Source organism: Ammospiza nelsoni, chromosome 11, assembly GCF_027579445.1.
Source record: "Ammospiza nelsoni isolate bAmmNel1 chromosome 11, bAmmNel1.pri, whole genome shotgun sequence".
Taxonomy (NCBI): domain Eukaryota; kingdom Metazoa; phylum Chordata; class Aves; order Passeriformes; family Passerellidae; genus Ammospiza; species Ammospiza nelsoni.
Window position 1 is genome coordinate 11,172,450 of NC_080643.1, and position 16,814 is coordinate 11,189,263.

Sequence of the window (16,814 nt, forward strand, 5' to 3'; positions counted from 1 at the left end):
TGGAAAGTCACTGGAAGGTGTTCATTCTTGTGTTAGCTGGGTGAATGGGCCTCACTATGAGGAATAGCTATCTATCATATAATATTTGTTGAGGTTTAAGTGTCAATCTGATTTTCTACCCTTGGTATTTGCTTAAAGGTTACCAAAAAAAATCAGCTAATAGTTTAAAAGAATATGTAATGAAGAATAACTTTTTTTGTGATCTAAACAATTGGTGATCTTTTCTTTTCTGGAGGGTTCTTCATGCCCTTCCTTTGGGTGTAAGACCCAAAGTTTGGAAGGGGATTGTCGCTCTCTGCTCTTTGAGTCAGTTTTTGCATTCTTTTTTCTGGAGGTGATTTGTCCCCCAAGACAACCCTGAAAAATCTTGGGCCATGTGTAGGGGTTACAAAAAGCTGTAGCAATCTCACTCATGTTATGAATGCTTGTGACCTACACACTTGGCCATGAGTTCAGCCTGGTGTCTCCAGTTGGACAGGAATATTTATGGAGTCAGGTGTTCCCTCCATGGCATCCTTCTGCCTCTAGGAGACATCTGAGCTATGTCCCCCAAAGGTGTAAGAGGGAGTGACTTTTCTCCCAATTCCAATCCATGTTTCAAGGAGGCATCACACCCCAGGGCGTTTCTGGCTCTCTTGATCAGGTTTTTGCATTCTCAGCCTCTGCCCTCCTGCCCCACAGCTTTGCCAGGCTCTGGGGAGACACCTCTCTCCAGCAGCTCTATCACTGCTCTTCCCACTTCAGGGAAAAAAGGAAATCAGAATGTCAATAGCCTGGAGCTGGGTCTCTATCAACCTTCTCTCCAAATCACAGACCAAGCAAATCAGAGTGTCAATAGCCTGGAGCTGAGTCTCTGTCAACCTTCTCTCCAAATCACAGACCTACAGCATTAGCATGGATACCTCACAGAGCTCTGAATCTGGAGAGTTTATCTCTGGGGTTTAACTTTGAAAAACCTTTATGCATGAAGGAACACGTCAGAGGAACCTGCACTGTGCTCACAATACACAATTTCTGCTTGACTATACAGAGCTTGTGGGGCTTGAGGGTTCTGTACATTTGTGTTTGATGTGGTTTGATCTAGACTAGTAGAATCAGTAGCTTTATTCCTGTCCAGATCTTGAATTGGCATTCAAAAAAAAAGCCTCTTCAGCAAGCTCTGTGTCCTGCTTTCTTTCCTCATTTCCTCATTTCCTCAGGCTTGGAAATTCCCATGCAAGCCCTTCCAAAGGGGCTGCTGTTAGTTTAAACCCCATCTTGCTGTCTTACATCATAGAGATTTAGGGCTCAGTCTTAAAACCTGTGCCTGCTCCATAAGCAACCCTCTTGCAACAAGCCAGGTCTCATCAGACATCTCAAAATCACAACTCCTCACAAGAACACGGTTAGGAGGACATTTCAGAACAGCCATGTTCTGAAACTGTGCAGAAGGGATAGCATGGCTAAGTTTTCCAACCCCCTCACAAAGTGCAGACATAAATCAGCAGAGCAGAGACGGATTCGGTTAGTACAAATATATTTCATAACAAAAGGTTCAACAGGATCCAGCTAGAGCCAGCACAAAACAATGTGGAGAAATAGTTTAAGCTGATTTATTGTGGGTTTTCAAAAAGCAAGCCCTCACTGAGAATAACTCATGAGAGGTCTAATACCAGGAGAAGAGAGGAAGGAAATTTCAGGTGGGGGTGGGAGAGAAAGAATTATTGGGTCCTTGCAACTGCATAGCTCTGGGTAAATCTCTGCAAAGTTAGCACATAGGATCAGCTGTATTTTGTTTCAAGGAGGCTTTGCAGCAATATTTTAGAGAACATGAAGCCGAGATCAGAGGTGAAATGCCTGGTGTGTAGCTTAAAATTCATGGGTTGGATCTTCCCACCCCGTTCTTGATTAAACTGAGGATGAGGAGGGATTCTAGGGTTCCATGGACTGCTCTGGGGGGACACTCCTCCACTTTGATATCAGAGATGGGATTTGCCTTGGCAGAACTGGCTGCCAGACCTGCTGCTCTGAACCTGCAAGACCCCTGGAGACCTGGGCAACCCAGGGCTGGATCTGAGCTTTCCTGTGGCTGCTGCCCTTCTACAGAGCTCAGGAAGCCTGGAAAGGAGGATTATGACTTCTGCTTCCAGCAAGAAAAGGGGTAGGCATTGTCACACACACAGGACCAAGGAAGGGATGATGTGAGGGAACAGAACTGCCCCACGACCTGACTGGGAGGAATTCTGGAACTGGACATCCCAGCACTGTGCTTTGTCTGCTTCAGCCCTTGCTCGGTACAAGGTAGATAAAATGGAGGTCATATCTCCCAAGGGGAGCTACAGGGATAGATGCACAAAGTAGTCAGTGTCTGTCTGAAAAAACTGTGCAAAACATTGCTTAAATAGAAGACATCAGCTGCAAAATTCAAGTCAACCTGAAACCACCCCCAAATTTTTTAGATTAGCTTTAGGGTGTGGAGGGAGAATATGGCAAGAAACGAAAGAGTTTTTGGCACAGATCCCTTTGGAAATCAGGAAAAATAAAGAACTTCTGGTTAGTTTGATTAAAAATTCATTTTGACTTGGAAGCACAGCCACTGCAGGGCCACCACTCTCAATGGAGCCCCAACAGACAGGGAGTAAGAGCAAGAACAGTTTTCTCAGACTCTCCCTCCTCTTCACTTGCACTGAATGTTTAATGATTTCCAAAGGGACAAAAATGACTGTTTAGCCAGTCGTGTAGCAGTTTCTTCTTGAAATCAAAATGCAGACACTGCCTAGTGAGCCAAAGCCTTGGAAATAGGAAGGCCTGTGTGGTGAGATGGACTGTCCTTTCCAAGCACGAAAAAGCTGCAGTTGAAGGGCAAGAAGCTTCTGCACTGTCACTATCACTGAAACTCAGCATTACTCACTAGTTCAGTACTACACCTGCTCTGTGAACAAAAAAGGGTTTTTTTAATATAAAAGTATGTCTCTGTTTCAAAGTAGCTGTGCAAAACCAGTTCCTTTTTACTGAACTCCCTTGAAGTCTTGGCATATTCAGAGCATTGGAACCTGTTCCAGTGACAAGTCATTATTGCTGCTGTAAGTTCATAGCCTGAAATCCAACTCAACCCTAATAGAGGAGAAGCTTCCTAGAAAGGAACAAGGTGTGATTCATTACGGGATGAGCTCAAGCCATGCAAGAATGCTCCTTACATGGCATCCCAGCCACATTTTTACAATTTAATCTCACTTTTTGGCATAGCACAGAAGATGGAAATAGACAGCAGTATTCAGTTATTGAGGTGAGGAGTTTTAGATATGCCTCTGTAGCTTCCAAATGATGGAAATTATTTTATTGAGTAAAGCCATCCCCCTGGTTAGATCCACACAAGTACATGGTAATCTTTAAGTTCTTAGGAACATGCTGCTTGCTTGGTTATTTTCAAATATTTGTTAAGAAGGGCTTGTGGTGTGAGACAAATAATCAAGTGCTCCAGAGAATATCACATCTAAGTGGTGCCACTTATGGCACCTGCTGGAGTCCTGTAAGACAAGTCTGCAGCCTTCTTCTGACCTCAATTCTTTTGCAAGGAATTTTTATGCAGGACATCACTCATACTCAGAACCCAGGTGCACCAGAGGTTCTTCACAGTCAATCCTCCCCCCAGATCCATGGGTCTCAAAAATGGGCTTTTCCATGGTTCAGGCTCTAGCATGACTCTGATCACCTCCAGTCTCAAGCTGCTGTTTCAGGGAGAGGTGGTACAGACAGCTCATGACCAGCAGTACTGAAAAAGTTGTTTCAGGGAGAATTCAGCTCAGCACCCCAGCACCTGTGCAGGGAAGGGGCTGAGAAGCACACACCTGGCACAGGAGGGTCTGAACATTTCTGAGCTATTCCTGCATATTCCTGAAAGTCCTTTGATCAGGCATTTGGGGCTTATGTGGGCAAACCTTCACTAGCTTGGAATCATAGAATGGTTTGGGTTGAAAGGGACCTTAAAGATCACTGGGTTCCAACCCCCCTGTCATGGTCAGGGACACCTTCCAGGGAGAGAGCTGTGAATAAAGAAGGAGCAAGAAAGGAGATGACACTTTACCTGTTCTGTGAAGTCAAGATACTATGTTGTTATAACTTTTTAATGAAGCACTGTCAGTGCAATTCCTAGTTGTATGGCAATGGTTTAAAAAAGACTTCAATTCCCTGAAATACCTAGACCCAGTAATACTGTTTGTGGCCAGGCAATTCCACTCCTAATGTGGAACTCCTGATTACTTCCTGCACTGAGTCAATTGCCCATCCTCACTTTTACCTTCCTGACCCAATTTTTTCAGCAGTCCTCTGTGTTGGCAGAGATCTTAATTGGTTTTCCTTAACTAACTGACAAACTCGTTATAAGTTCAGATGTCAGAGGTAGCATGGGTCTCTAAATTGCCAAGTTTTTCCACATGATTTTCCAAATTCTAGGGTGGAATTATCCCATAAACTTGGAAGCTCAAGGATTTATTTCTTAATCATAAAGGGCTTATGTATATTTTAACATATTTTGAGATTAAACACATTAATTTCCAATGAAATCTTGGCACATCCCAGTGCTGTACTTCAGCCTTGCCCAGCTATGAGAGGAATCTTTGCAGCAAGAGGCTTTACAGGCTCTGTCAAAATCAATATCAGCAGCTACTCCTCTGGGAAATTAGGAATGTCACAGGCAAAGCGTTTGCCAAGGCTTTCAGCATGTTCCAATTAATTTACTATTCCATGTTTGCTGTAGACCTGAGGTAGGAAGGAAAGTTTAATGTAAGCAGTTCTACATGAGACATGGAATGCTGCTAAGACAATGATGACTGCAACAGGAGCTTTAAAGGCTGAAATGTTTATTCATGTTTTGGACCAAAGTGAATTTTAGTCACAGGTGAGGTGCAATGACTTACCTACAGATGACTTAAGAGTTGGATACAGACTTCAGCCTATGGATGCCAAATCAATATGTGTTATTTCTTGGCTGCACTGAGCTAATCTGGGTGTCCAAAGGCTTTAGCTGCTGCTTGGTTCCTAAAATGTTTTTATTTCTAACACCCATGCAGCTTCACCTCTCTCAGTGAGGGCTGCCATGCTAACACAAATAAGGAACATACCTGCCATGAGTTTTAATCACTGCCTTGTTGATTTGCTCTCAAAAAGGGCTGTATGTAATAGCTTTAAGCTCCAAAATGTGAATGGGGACCTGTCCAACTGGTGGTGCAACTACTAGAATAAAGATGGGTGGTAACAATAAAAGAAAAAGAGTATTTAGTTAGATGAGTCCTTGGCTGCAATCATTTTAGATGCAGGCAAAGAAAGCCAAAGGCATGTGGGATGTCTTTTCTGCAGAGAAGCTTAAAATAGAAAAGGAAATCAATACTCATTTACAGTATCTGGCAGTCACTGAACCAAAACATACATGTACACCTACAGCTGAGCAGAAATAACAACATTTATTTAAACCACAAGCTGTTATTCTGCTGCAGGAATGCTGTGTTTCATGTGGAACACTTCACCAGAGACTGTACCACTTATTTCTGACCATTTTAAAAAAGCCTCAACAATATCCAGAGCAAATGCTTTCAATACCACAGTTATTAACCCCACAGCTTCCCCTCCTTCCATTCCTGGCAAAGGAAGAGTGAGAGCTGGTGTGCAGGAGAATGTGCCCAGCAGGAAGCAAACCCCTGATGGGCAGGACCCTTAAATAATGCTTCAGAACAGAAATGTAAACCTGTGTGTAAAAATGAGGCAATGTTTCCACTATGCAAAATTACAGGCTTCAAAGGAAGGAATAGAGTTTAGCAAATCAGCATTCCCCAACCACCGAAAGTGAAATGAAATGTAAACAAAGTGAATCTGCTGATTGCTTGTTTTTTTCCCATTCCCCCGCTCTGAGAAATGTGACCAGTAAATAAACAGGATAAATAATAACAGCAGCTGGCTTTTGTACAACACTCCTCATACAGAAAACCCAAAATGCTTTACAAATGGTGCAACCAGGGCACTTGCACAAGGCAGGGATGAGTGGCACCTCAAGAGATTCTCTGATCCATTGCCCCACCCAAGTAAGGATCAACCCTTCTTCCCACTGCCACATAAACTGAGCACAAAGGTAAAAAGCCTTTTCTGCGGCAGGACAGCATGCCAGGGGCAAGGATGGACACACAGTGTGAGTAAAAACCTGACTCTAAAGCAGCCAGCAGAAGCTCAACAGCAGAGTTCAGACATCACCATGGGCTCCCTGTGCTACAGGGAAGGGGGCCACAGTGAACCTGGAAGGAATAAAGTCAATTAAAAAAAAAATCTTTCTGTCCTAATGGATTTTTGGGCATCTAAAAATGTCAGAAAGATGCTCTGTGCATTTTCAGGACAAGCTGGGTTGAGATGTTCCACATCTCTGTTTTGGGGACAGACAGAGGCTGACTGAATGCTGATTGCTTGATGTCTTTTTAATAACATGAGGTTATGAATGCTGCTCAGAATACAGATTTTAATGCTCCAAATATTGTAGACTAGCTCTCACATAAAATTGAAAAAATGAAGAAAAAGCTTAACCATTAAGTCAGCTGGATGTTATCTCACAGAAATTTAATTACTTACTGCTTCCTTGTCACTCCTAATGCCTTTCACCCAGCAAATTAAACCACTGCAGATTTCTGGAATTGACAATTGAATTTGAAAGCCCACTGAGATAGTTTTGAACATAGAAGTTAAAACTATGTTGAAAAATTATAAAAATAAGCTCATCTTGTCTGTTGGTGAACCAACAGACCTCCTGATATCTACTGCAAATTAAACCAAATTCTGTTTTAAAGAAAGGCCAATGATTTAGGTCTTAGTCCCTCTCTCTACAAGCTTCAAGCTTGAGCAAGGAAGAAAGAAAACATACAGAGCAAGACGTTTATCACAGGTCAGACAGACATCTGAAAAAGATCAGCAGTCTTTCTTGCACACCAAATCTATAGTAGTTTGTACATTTTCTCCTTACCTATCTGTACACAACACCAGAGCAAATGATAACTACCCAGTTACTGCTGAATGTTTGCCTTTAGCCCAGTTGTCAATATTTTGTCTCCCTTTTTATCCCCTGTTCTTTCTTTTCATTGATTGCCACTGAGACAATTTACTTGCAGCAGAAGTAAACTAATTCAGCAGAGAACAACTAATACATCACTTAGGAGATTTTATTTAAAATCTCTTTTAAAACATCAAGCATTCTTCAACCACCAGCTGCTCAAGAAATAACTTACTTTCTCTGGCAACTTTCATCTGGAGACTCCAGCCCCAGTTTGTATCACTTGGCTGGATGACTACACACAGTTGTAGACAAGGAAATGAAAGTATGGATAAGTTGTAAGTCTGATTCTGTAAATCACTGGTTCATTGTGTCTAATGACTGTCTGGACCATGTTTTGCCTGTTCTCTGCTCCTCATTGTCTCCTTTTCTCTGTTTTTTGACACTAAATTCTCCAGGTCTAGCAAGTTGCCTTTGCCACCACTCAGTATGGGAGGATTCAGAGGCTTCCATCATCAAGTGAGTGCCTGCCAAGCAGAAACAAAGATAGTTCCTGGCTGCAGAGCCAGTGTCTGACACAGAAGGAGGGACTCCATGCCAGTAGAAGTCTGGTGTTACTCAAACTTCGTGCCTCATGAAGTTTGGTGTCACTCAAGGCTCCCTTCAGACACAAACATACTGCATCTGCCTGAGAGGAACGAGCACATTCCCAAGCAGAAAAAGACCAAGACCAAGACCTATCCCCTCTCCTACTGATGAGGATATCCCATAGGAGCAAGCTTGGAGGCAGGTAAATCTGACTGCAGTGCTGTGGCCACCAGCACAGCTGCCACCAGCTGTTCCCCTCCTGGCTCCAAGGCCACACCTTGGTACCACTGTGTGGGCAGTGACTCTGGTCAGCTTGGGGATGCCTTCCTGCCACCACCACCCAGTGACTCACCCAAGCCTGGTTGCTTCAGAAGATATTTGTGGCTGGGACTAGCCCAAGGTTGGTATTTGGGATTGCTGCACCAGTATTTTTCTTTCAGTTAACATAAGTGGAAGAGGAAACACTAGAGGAGACATAATTCTAATGATGTCTAAAAACTTTACTTACCCTGATGTTTGCTGATTTCCTTCTTTCCTGTCATGGACAATAAGTCATACTGACACAGCGTCAGAATGGCTGTGCTGTGCAGTACAGGACAAGGATGGCTGGGTGTAGTTAAGGATGTGACTGGGGTGGGATGAGGTAAAGGACCTGCCTAAGCATATCTTTAGGGATCTCATGGGCAAGATGCAACACTATCTCCTTGGATACCTGGAATAATCAGCCATTTGCTATCAGGGTTGGGTCACATCTCTTGCATAAGGGACAATAGGAGGGTTCAAACTCTGGTGGCTTCCATTCAAGTGGGAACACATTAGGACAATGACACGCCTGAACCTAGGGAAGGCAGCTCAGCCAAATCTGTCTGCAGGGACAGCTCTTGGAACAATGCAATTTCCCTAGAAGAACAAAGAGGTCAGATGTTCACCCTGACTTTGAAAAGGACAAAGTCACAGCAGTCTGAAGGGAACTTCCAAGGCCAACTCCTCTGCTATAGACATCTAGAAAAAATAGCCTCTTCCAGCCAGAACAGCTGTACAGCCAGTTCTTGTAGATGTATCCACAGTGATCTAAAAGAGCTGCTGTGTGTTCCCAAGGGATGTTCCAGGAGTGCTAGAGAAATTGAAGGAAGGAACTGTGTGCAGCTCTTTTATTATTTTCACTCAACCCATATATTCCTTGTAGCAGTGAAGTAAAGTGCTCTTGCATCTGGAACCCTGCTATGATCACTGAGTTGTTTGCTTCAGCTATTGTGTCACTACCATCAAATATCTGGTTCAGAGCATTCCCAGTCTGATGAGATGAAAAAAGGATCAGTGGAGGGTCTGCCCAGGTTAAAGATCTCTAAATGCTGAGTGACCAACTTGGGCATCCATTGGAGTCATGGCACAAAGCCAGTACTGATCATCACACTTGTATTCCAATTAAAAGCAAATGAACTGTTTGTTTTACAGATGCCAGGTTTGCTTATCCTTCAGTCTCTGGCAGAATAATTAGTAGAAAAATTATCTTTAGACCGTTTTTCTTCTTTTCTCCTATTTCTACCTCCGCTTCTTATATTCACCATGCTGGACAGCAATGTTTCCAATTCATCAGGTGGCACACAGAGCCAACACTGATTTTGCTTTTTCTTGCTGCTCTCAGGATCAGGATGAAATATTGCTGCTTTGAGACTCACAACAGGGAACTCCAAAAGTCACCTTGTTCCCAGACACTAATGTCACAAAGTTGTACGCCTGTGCTCTGAGGCCGATCCTAACAGGGCAATGAGCAAAAGGGACAGTTTAATTACAATTGTTATTCCATTTGCTATTCACCTTTTCCCTTGGTTTCTGGGGAATACAAGGCATATTTGCTCTTGGTGGGCATTCCTGTGGGGACTGAAAAAAAATTATGATACTGAAGAAGCCTGTTGGAAGTATCTGCAGTGAGAACCAAAGCAGCTCCCCTGTCTGTCAGAGTCCCTCTCACACAAAGCTGCTTTGCTAATTTGCCCATCCTCTGGAACCACATAAGGAATCATAAAAGGATGCCCCCATTCACAGTGAATAAGACAGTCACATGGAGCAGAGATAACAGAGGCATTAAAGGAACACATACACAGCTGATGAGAAGAAGGGATGCTTTAGAAACTCAGGCAGTAGCAGTACAGCAAGCAAAGCCTGGAATGTTGATTTGACAATGATCATTGTCATTTCCCTTTGCAGTGTGTGCAATGGGATCAGAAAAACAGAGGGGCTGAATTCATCCTACAGCAAACTGTGCTGACATAAGTCACTCTGCATCCTACAGATTTGGCTTTAATTTTGAGTTGACCTCATTAGTACAAACAAAGTGTTCTTCAAGAATGATGCTGAATTAGAAACTGCTTGAAATATTTCTAGAGACTAACACAATACACTATAATTAAAGACATTATAATCAGTGACTTGATTTCTTTTGCTCTGACTTTACTTTGCCTTATTTATTTATTCATTCACTTTGGAAAGGTCTGAAAGTCAAATTCAATTTTGTCATTTGCTCATGCTGGGAGCTGCGCTGTTCTTCTGGAAATGGCATGGAAGTGCTGGCAATGAGATGCCAAAACCATCAAGCAATATTTACAATTTAAGGGCCAGTTCAAATACAAAAGCAATTTGTATTTCTGCACCACAGGCACATCTGCAAAATCTTTGGGGAACAGAGAAATCTGTTTTCTCCTTATTGGCTTGGCCTTGCATTACTAACAAGTCAGAAAGAATGGCAGGCATTCTTCAAAGAGTAAAAGAAATGTAAAAAGTAAATAGAGAAGTGGGTGCCTTTTGTTTGTTTAATTTTGTATTTTTAAACACATCTCAGGTGTAGAACTGAAAGAACTCTTAGAAAGGCAGTTTACTCAGACAATTGCAGCTCTGTTTACTTAAACTGTGCTCACCATGTCTGAAGTTGAGCCAACCCATTCCAGTGTAAGTTAACAATGGCCTAGCAATGCCCCTGTGACCCACGGACAGAGAACCACAGGGGATCCAGGCAACCCTCTAAGTCCACCTAGAGACCACTGAGAGACACTCAAGCACCATGCTAACTAGCCAGGTTAAGGTTTCTCTTTGGTGACTGAGGAAGCTCACATTCATACATGTCTGGAAATCACATTTTCAAGTGCATCCTTTAGCTTCAAGAGTCTCAAGTGTCCAGCTTAAAGTGACTGATCTGGCAGGAGAGACTTGGGCATCACTGTCTGAAGTCAGTGGCAGCTACAGCTATGAGCACCTTTGAAAAAACTACTCTGAGTCAATAAATCTCACAGGATATACTTGAGGTCAAGAAGAGGGGCTAAAAGTGCCTCACAAAAAGCTACTTGTGCTTATCTAGGTAGTGGCAAGAATGGAGGAAGCATCTAGAAAAGGCTGCAGGGACATAGACCACAGAGGAAGAAGGTCACCTCTGAAGTTCCCCAGGCCCTTTAGGGGCCTCAAAGGAAATGTCTTTACTTCTCTTCCCAACTTTCCTTCCCCTTCCTCACCAGCATCTATTCTTAGCAGCTTTGTCTGAGAGCTGAGAATAGAACTTGGTTTCTTAATTCCTCACCTCCTGTTACCTCATATTTTGTCTCAGAGTGCTCAGGGTGGTGACAGAGGTTTAAGCCTTGCTTATGTTTACACAGTGACTGCTTTCCTGTTAAGTAGGGTTTCTTTGGCTACTGGGACATGCTATAGGCATGAGATCAGCCCTGCTTGGTTCTAATGATTTAATTCCTTCAAACAACATTACAGAGACCTGAAAGTGCCATGCCTTGCCCAGATCCTAAGTGTTGCACTCAGCAGTGAGCACTTGGTGCCAAAGAGTTACCCATTTTCATGGTCCACAAGTTCTGCTGTTGGCACAAAACATGAAAACACCACCAGAACACGCTGCTTTTTCTTCCCTGCTGCATTCAGCAAGGGGAGACCACTTAATTACACTTTAAGATGGAACTGGCTTAACAAGTTGGGCAGCCTGCAGGGCTGCTGGCCAGGGAAGCTGCACCTGTACTGCTGCCAGCAGGCAGCAAGAGAAGACGACACCCAGGGCCCAGCTCTGCTGTTGGGAGTGACTTCCCACGCCAAAAACAAGTGGAAAACACTGTCTTTCTTCTTCCTTAGCCCCATTACTCCTTACTCCATCTACCCCATCTAATCATTATGACATCTGAGTGGCTTTGTGTGTCAGCTTCCTGTGAAGTAATCACCTAAATCCCCCTCTGAAACAAAGGAGACCCTGCTGAGGAACTCACAATAGGTGCCTTTCACTGGCAGGACAACCTTGGCCTCAGTGGCACTTACAACAAAGCTTCCATATGTGCACCAGTATGGGCTGATCAGTCAGATCAACACCACACAGGATCAGAGCCTGGGCATTTGTGAGCATGAAGCAGTAATGCCTCTCAAAATTTCTCCATCTTCCTGAAAAAATAGTTTTTTGGTGGTTGTTCTTTTGTGTTTTTTTTTAAATATGCTATAACACATTAATCTGCTACAGACTTTTATCCACATTTATGAGTCTGTTCAACGAGATAAAAAAGAAGCACCAGCTCCAAGGGGTGGTGTCTGTCAGTCATCCCCACTTTCAGAGACTGCCTGGCCATTGTCTGCTCTTCAAGCCCAGGCTGAGGCTACTTTTTAATATTTCCTTTGGCAGACATCCTGGGTTTTCCCCCTCCCTGGGGGAGGGATCAAGGGCGATAAGTTCTATTCTAATAGAAGACAAGTCAATGATAATCTTTGGGCATCTGCAGTGAAGAGGTATTTCCACAGCTCTAGCTGGGATTAGGCACATAATGGATCAATGAAAGATCTCACCATTTGACGGTTATAGCATCATTCATTAGCGTTAAGATTTGAACCTGAATCAACAATTGAGTTAGAAGATTGAAAGAATTGCTTTCAGTATTTGAAATAAATTGTAACAGGCCTGTAAAAGTCCCCTGAGGTGTCTCTCTTTCTCTTCCTATACATATATATAGAGAGATCGGTTCTGCTGAATGCTTAAAATTAGATTAAAGTTGCTGAGCTTCTACAGGAAGAAGAAAAAGCAGAGCTTCTTATGTAAAGTGAAAGGGGGCAAAATAATGTATTTTTGGTTTGCCTATCAAAGCACTTCAAGAGCAGTCTTGATCACAGGATCCAGGCACTGACTTGTTATTCAGTCACTTACCATGTCTCATATATAACAATTCACGAAGAGCTAATAATAAACAATACGCCCCCTCCTTATACACAAACATGCAAACACACACACAGGAGCTCCTTGTAAATGAGCAACACTGATCCCATCCACTTTTCTTGTCACAAAACTAGGACAAGTTCACTCTTAATTAACTGCTTGGTGCACAGACCACTAAAAAATTAACTACCCAGAGGACTTAGACACCAAGTTTTCACTCTCAGCTACTTATCATTTCTGGAACAAAGATCCATCCACCCACCACTAATTTGGTAAGAAATTAAAAGTGATAAAAAAGCAGTTCCACAACTGGGTGATAAATGTTATGGGTAGTTAATGATTAATTACCACTATAATACAAAACAGCCTGGTTTTACTGTAGAACTTTAATTTCATAGCATTATTTTTCCATAAAGGCAATTTTCAGGTTTGTGCAAAGACTATGTAATGCATCAGTGCCAAAAACCTTCCTGAAAGGCAGTGAGGAGAAGCAACTATGAAATGCTCTGTAGACCAGGAGATCTTGACCCAGAACTCTGCCCTACAGCCCAGCCTGGGCCATGGAGCTGTGGTGGGGTGGCTGCACTGTCCTCCCCTCTGGGGCCAGTACATTTTGGTGCTTGCCCGCCCTCTGTACTACCTGAGTGCTAACCCAGCCCTATGTTATTCCCACTGTCCCTTAGTTTTGTAGGCATAAACCCCAAGGCCAGCTAACTTGGTCCTGTATCCCTCTCTCAGAGCAGTTGCCAGGCTGGTTTGGGCAGAGGATGGTGTCTAACCTGTTGGGTCATCAATAAATAAGGATAAAGTTTAACTCCCTACTACAGATTGAACAACTTGTTCCTGTGACTGTTCTATAGCTATATAAAATCAACACAGCTCTTCCTGTTGGCTTGCAAAAAAAGTAAACAATTAAGCAATACCCAGATTTTTATGAAGTAGATACCTAAATAACTAGTGGCAGCACAAATACATGCCAAGCCAGTAGATGCTGGAAGAAGAAAGATCATAACTACGGGAGCCACATCAGATCATAATTAGCACAGAAAGCTATTAAAGAGATTATTTAAATTATGACAAAATATTAGAAAAAATTCTCTATCTGATTCTTTATCTGCGTTTATTACACAGGTCAGTTTTGAAATTGCAATTGCCAGTGAGAGAGCTCCCTGAATCATTTACTAAGTATAAATAATTTAACACCAGTCCAAAAGCAATGCAGTCAAACCTTCTGCCTGTTGCCCTGCTACTACTATTGAAACTGAACTCAGATGCTGATGTTAAGTTTGTTGACAGTGAGAAAATCAGCAAGAGTGAACATTCCAAAGCCTGTATCTGTGCCCTCCATGACTGCCTGTGCTATTAGTTTGGGGATAGCTGTTTACTGCTGATAGGCATCAGCCACCTGCCAGAGCAGAATATTGAACTGCCAACCAAGCCAGCTGTGCATGGAATGACAGCAGCTCCACGTTTATACCTGCAAGGCTGACTCAAGCAAGTTAAGGTTTGGAGAATGCAATTTTTACAGTAGGGACTTTCTCACCTGAGAGAAAACTCTCTTAGGGGCTCTATAAAGCTCCATGTACAGGGCCCAGTAATGCCAGTCAAGCTATAAATAATAATTTCATTAACAGAATCGTATCTAGTGATAGTAGAAAGGACATTTGTTCGAAAGTGCTCACCTGGGAGATGCTTCTGGCTTCCAATACCTGCAGAAGAGGTACTGCCCATCAGCATTGATGATATGGGGCAGATCCTTGTATGGGATGTTCTGAGGACTCCGCTTTGGTGAACTTTCCTCTGGCATTCTGGAAGAATGACCTGCAAGGTGTTAGAAGAAACAAGACATACTTTAAAACAGGTGGAAACAAGATAAAAGCTGATGAGCTTAGCAGCCACAGACACTCAAGAAAGTCAATCAGTAAGGCAAGTACCACTGATGGGAGGCTGCTCCCAAAACAACAGCCAAAGAGCCCCCAAAATCACTGCGTTAAACAGAAATGTAGCAAATGTTTTTGTTCAGAAAAGGCTCACATTTAGAGGTAGAGCATTAAGCGGGGGAGGGAATAATAAGAAAGGAAGAGCAATCCACCATCAGTACTTCATTTACGGCTTTCTATTCCACACTTCTCCCATCTGAGTTTATTTTGCATCATTTTGTGAAGCGGATCCTAAAGAGAATATTTTAACTGCAATCAAGAGCAAATTATGCAGCAATCGCTACAGATATGAAAAGACAGCTGCATAAAAGATTTATCTCTGGCGGAACATCTCCAAAGAACAGTGGTGGGTACACAGCAGAGGTATCTGCCACCGTGTCATCATTAAGATCTTCTCTGACAGACAGGAAGGTGGCGGCGGCGGCGGGGAGTGAAACATCTCCAAGAGAATTCGCCACGAACCTGTTTTCATCCTGTGCAAGGGTTTGCATTCTAGAGAGGAGCAGGCATGGCAAGTCAAACGCAAGCAGAGGAGGCTTTTTGCATCTCGCTGCGGAGCCGCGCTCGCAGCCCGGCAGCCCCGCGGGTCCCTCCCGGCGCTGCGGGCGCGGGGCTCGCCCCGGCTCCTCTCCCGGCTCGCTCGCTCTCGGAGGAAAGTCGCTTGGGTAATTCACCACTTCTCGTTCATCACTTTTGTTTTTTTTCTCTTCTCAAACAAATTGCGTGTGCGGGCTGAAGTGGCGGTGGTGGGAGGGGAGGCTGGGAAGGGCTGGGGAGAGGGAGGGCAGGCGGGTGGGAAAGCTGCAGTCCACTTTCCAGAAGCTGCTGCACGCACATCAAAGGCACCTTGAGCACATGCAGCTGGAGCAGCTCACAAAGTTCCTGCCGCGGCAGGTTGTTTGCAACTTTACTTCCTTCCTGCCACTTACAGTTCGGAGGCCGCGGCGCCGGGGGGAGGCGAGGGAGGGGGAGACCTTTCCTCAAAGCGATCCCCGCTGCGAAGCCATCTCTCGTGTCAGCGCAACTTCCCCAGCCCCGCGCTGCCAGGCGGCGAGCGGGAGGGAGGGGAGCAGGAGGAGGAGGAGGAGGAGAGGGAGGAGGGAGGATCCAAGCACCGACGCGATGCCAGGTCGCCAGCCCCGCACACGCATCCTCCAGCCGCGGCCGGGCGCGGCGGCCCCGCGGAGCCGAAGCGCGGTGGCTCCACCGCACGGTGCGCACGGGCTGCTCCCGGAGAGAGGGACAGCGGCGGAAGGGCGGTGGGCGGGTGGATACAGGGATGGATGGAGGATGGAAGGAGGATGCGTGGATGGATGAAAGGATGCATGGACGGATGCATAGATGCGTGGATGGATGAAAGGATGGAGGAGGGGCGGGCGGTGCTGCCGCACCCTCGGCTGGGCTGGGCCGGGCTGGGCGGGCAGCGGGGGAGCCCCGCGGTGCCCCGGGCGGAGGCTCGGCCGCCCCTTGCCCGGTGCCCTCCCGCGGGGGCTCCGCTCCGGCTCCGCCGTCCCGTTGGGCTGGAGCGGCCACAGCGCTCCCGCAGCACCGGCACCGGGATCGGGCACCGGGATCGGGCACAGGAGCGGCTACAGCGCTCCCACAGCCCCCGGCACCGGGATCGGGCACCGGGATCGGGCACAGGAGCGGCTCAGCTGCGGGCTGGGGGACAGCGGAGACAGCCCGGGGACCGGGGCAGTGGCAGCTGAATTTCAGACACAGGACACCATGGAGCCGTGCTGCCTCCTGGGCATCCCGGTCCGAACAGCTCGTTGGCATCCCAACACCAAACTTCGCTGTTTAATGTTCACCTCTTCAGGCTTCGGAGCCATAGTGGGGAGCTCACTCCGATACCAGTTCAGAGACGTGCCCAAGCTTTGCAGCCTCATTCAGGGTAAAGGCCATTTATAAACACAGCATATGATTTATACTCACATAAATCATTATGTCACTATAGACTATATGCAATACATGTGCTGCTACTCTGTAATGTGAGATCTGTTTGGTGGTATGTGATACTTGCTTATAAAAATTGTCACAGCAAGGTTCCCTGAAGCCAAAATAGCTCCCCAGCTTTAAGGGGAGCTATCCCAATAGAGAA

The 16,814-nt window shown here is 45.0% G+C and overlaps 1 protein-coding gene across 3 annotated transcripts in view; it reads right to left on the reverse strand.

Annotated features, from left to right (window-relative positions):
- Positions 1–15,840, reverse strand: part of MGLL (monoglyceride lipase) — a 61,984-nt gene extending 46,144 nt beyond the window's left edge. Inside the window, exons 1-2 of one of the 3 annotated variants that reach the window (XM_059480177.1) lie at positions 15,643–15,840; positions 14,456–14,594 (exon numbers count right to left, since the gene is read on the reverse strand). In XM_059480177.1, the coding sequence (XP_059336160.1) occupies positions 14,456–14,580 (125 nt within the window). In that variant the 5' untranslated portion in view covers positions 14,581–14,594; positions 15,643–15,840. Of the gene's footprint in view, positions 1–14,455; positions 14,595–14,874; positions 15,094–15,175; positions 15,580–15,642 lie in introns of those variants that run through there. The other 2 variants (XM_059480176.1, XM_059480178.1) reach the window with 2 other exon arrangements.
- Positions 15,841–16,814: the final 974 nt, after the last annotated feature.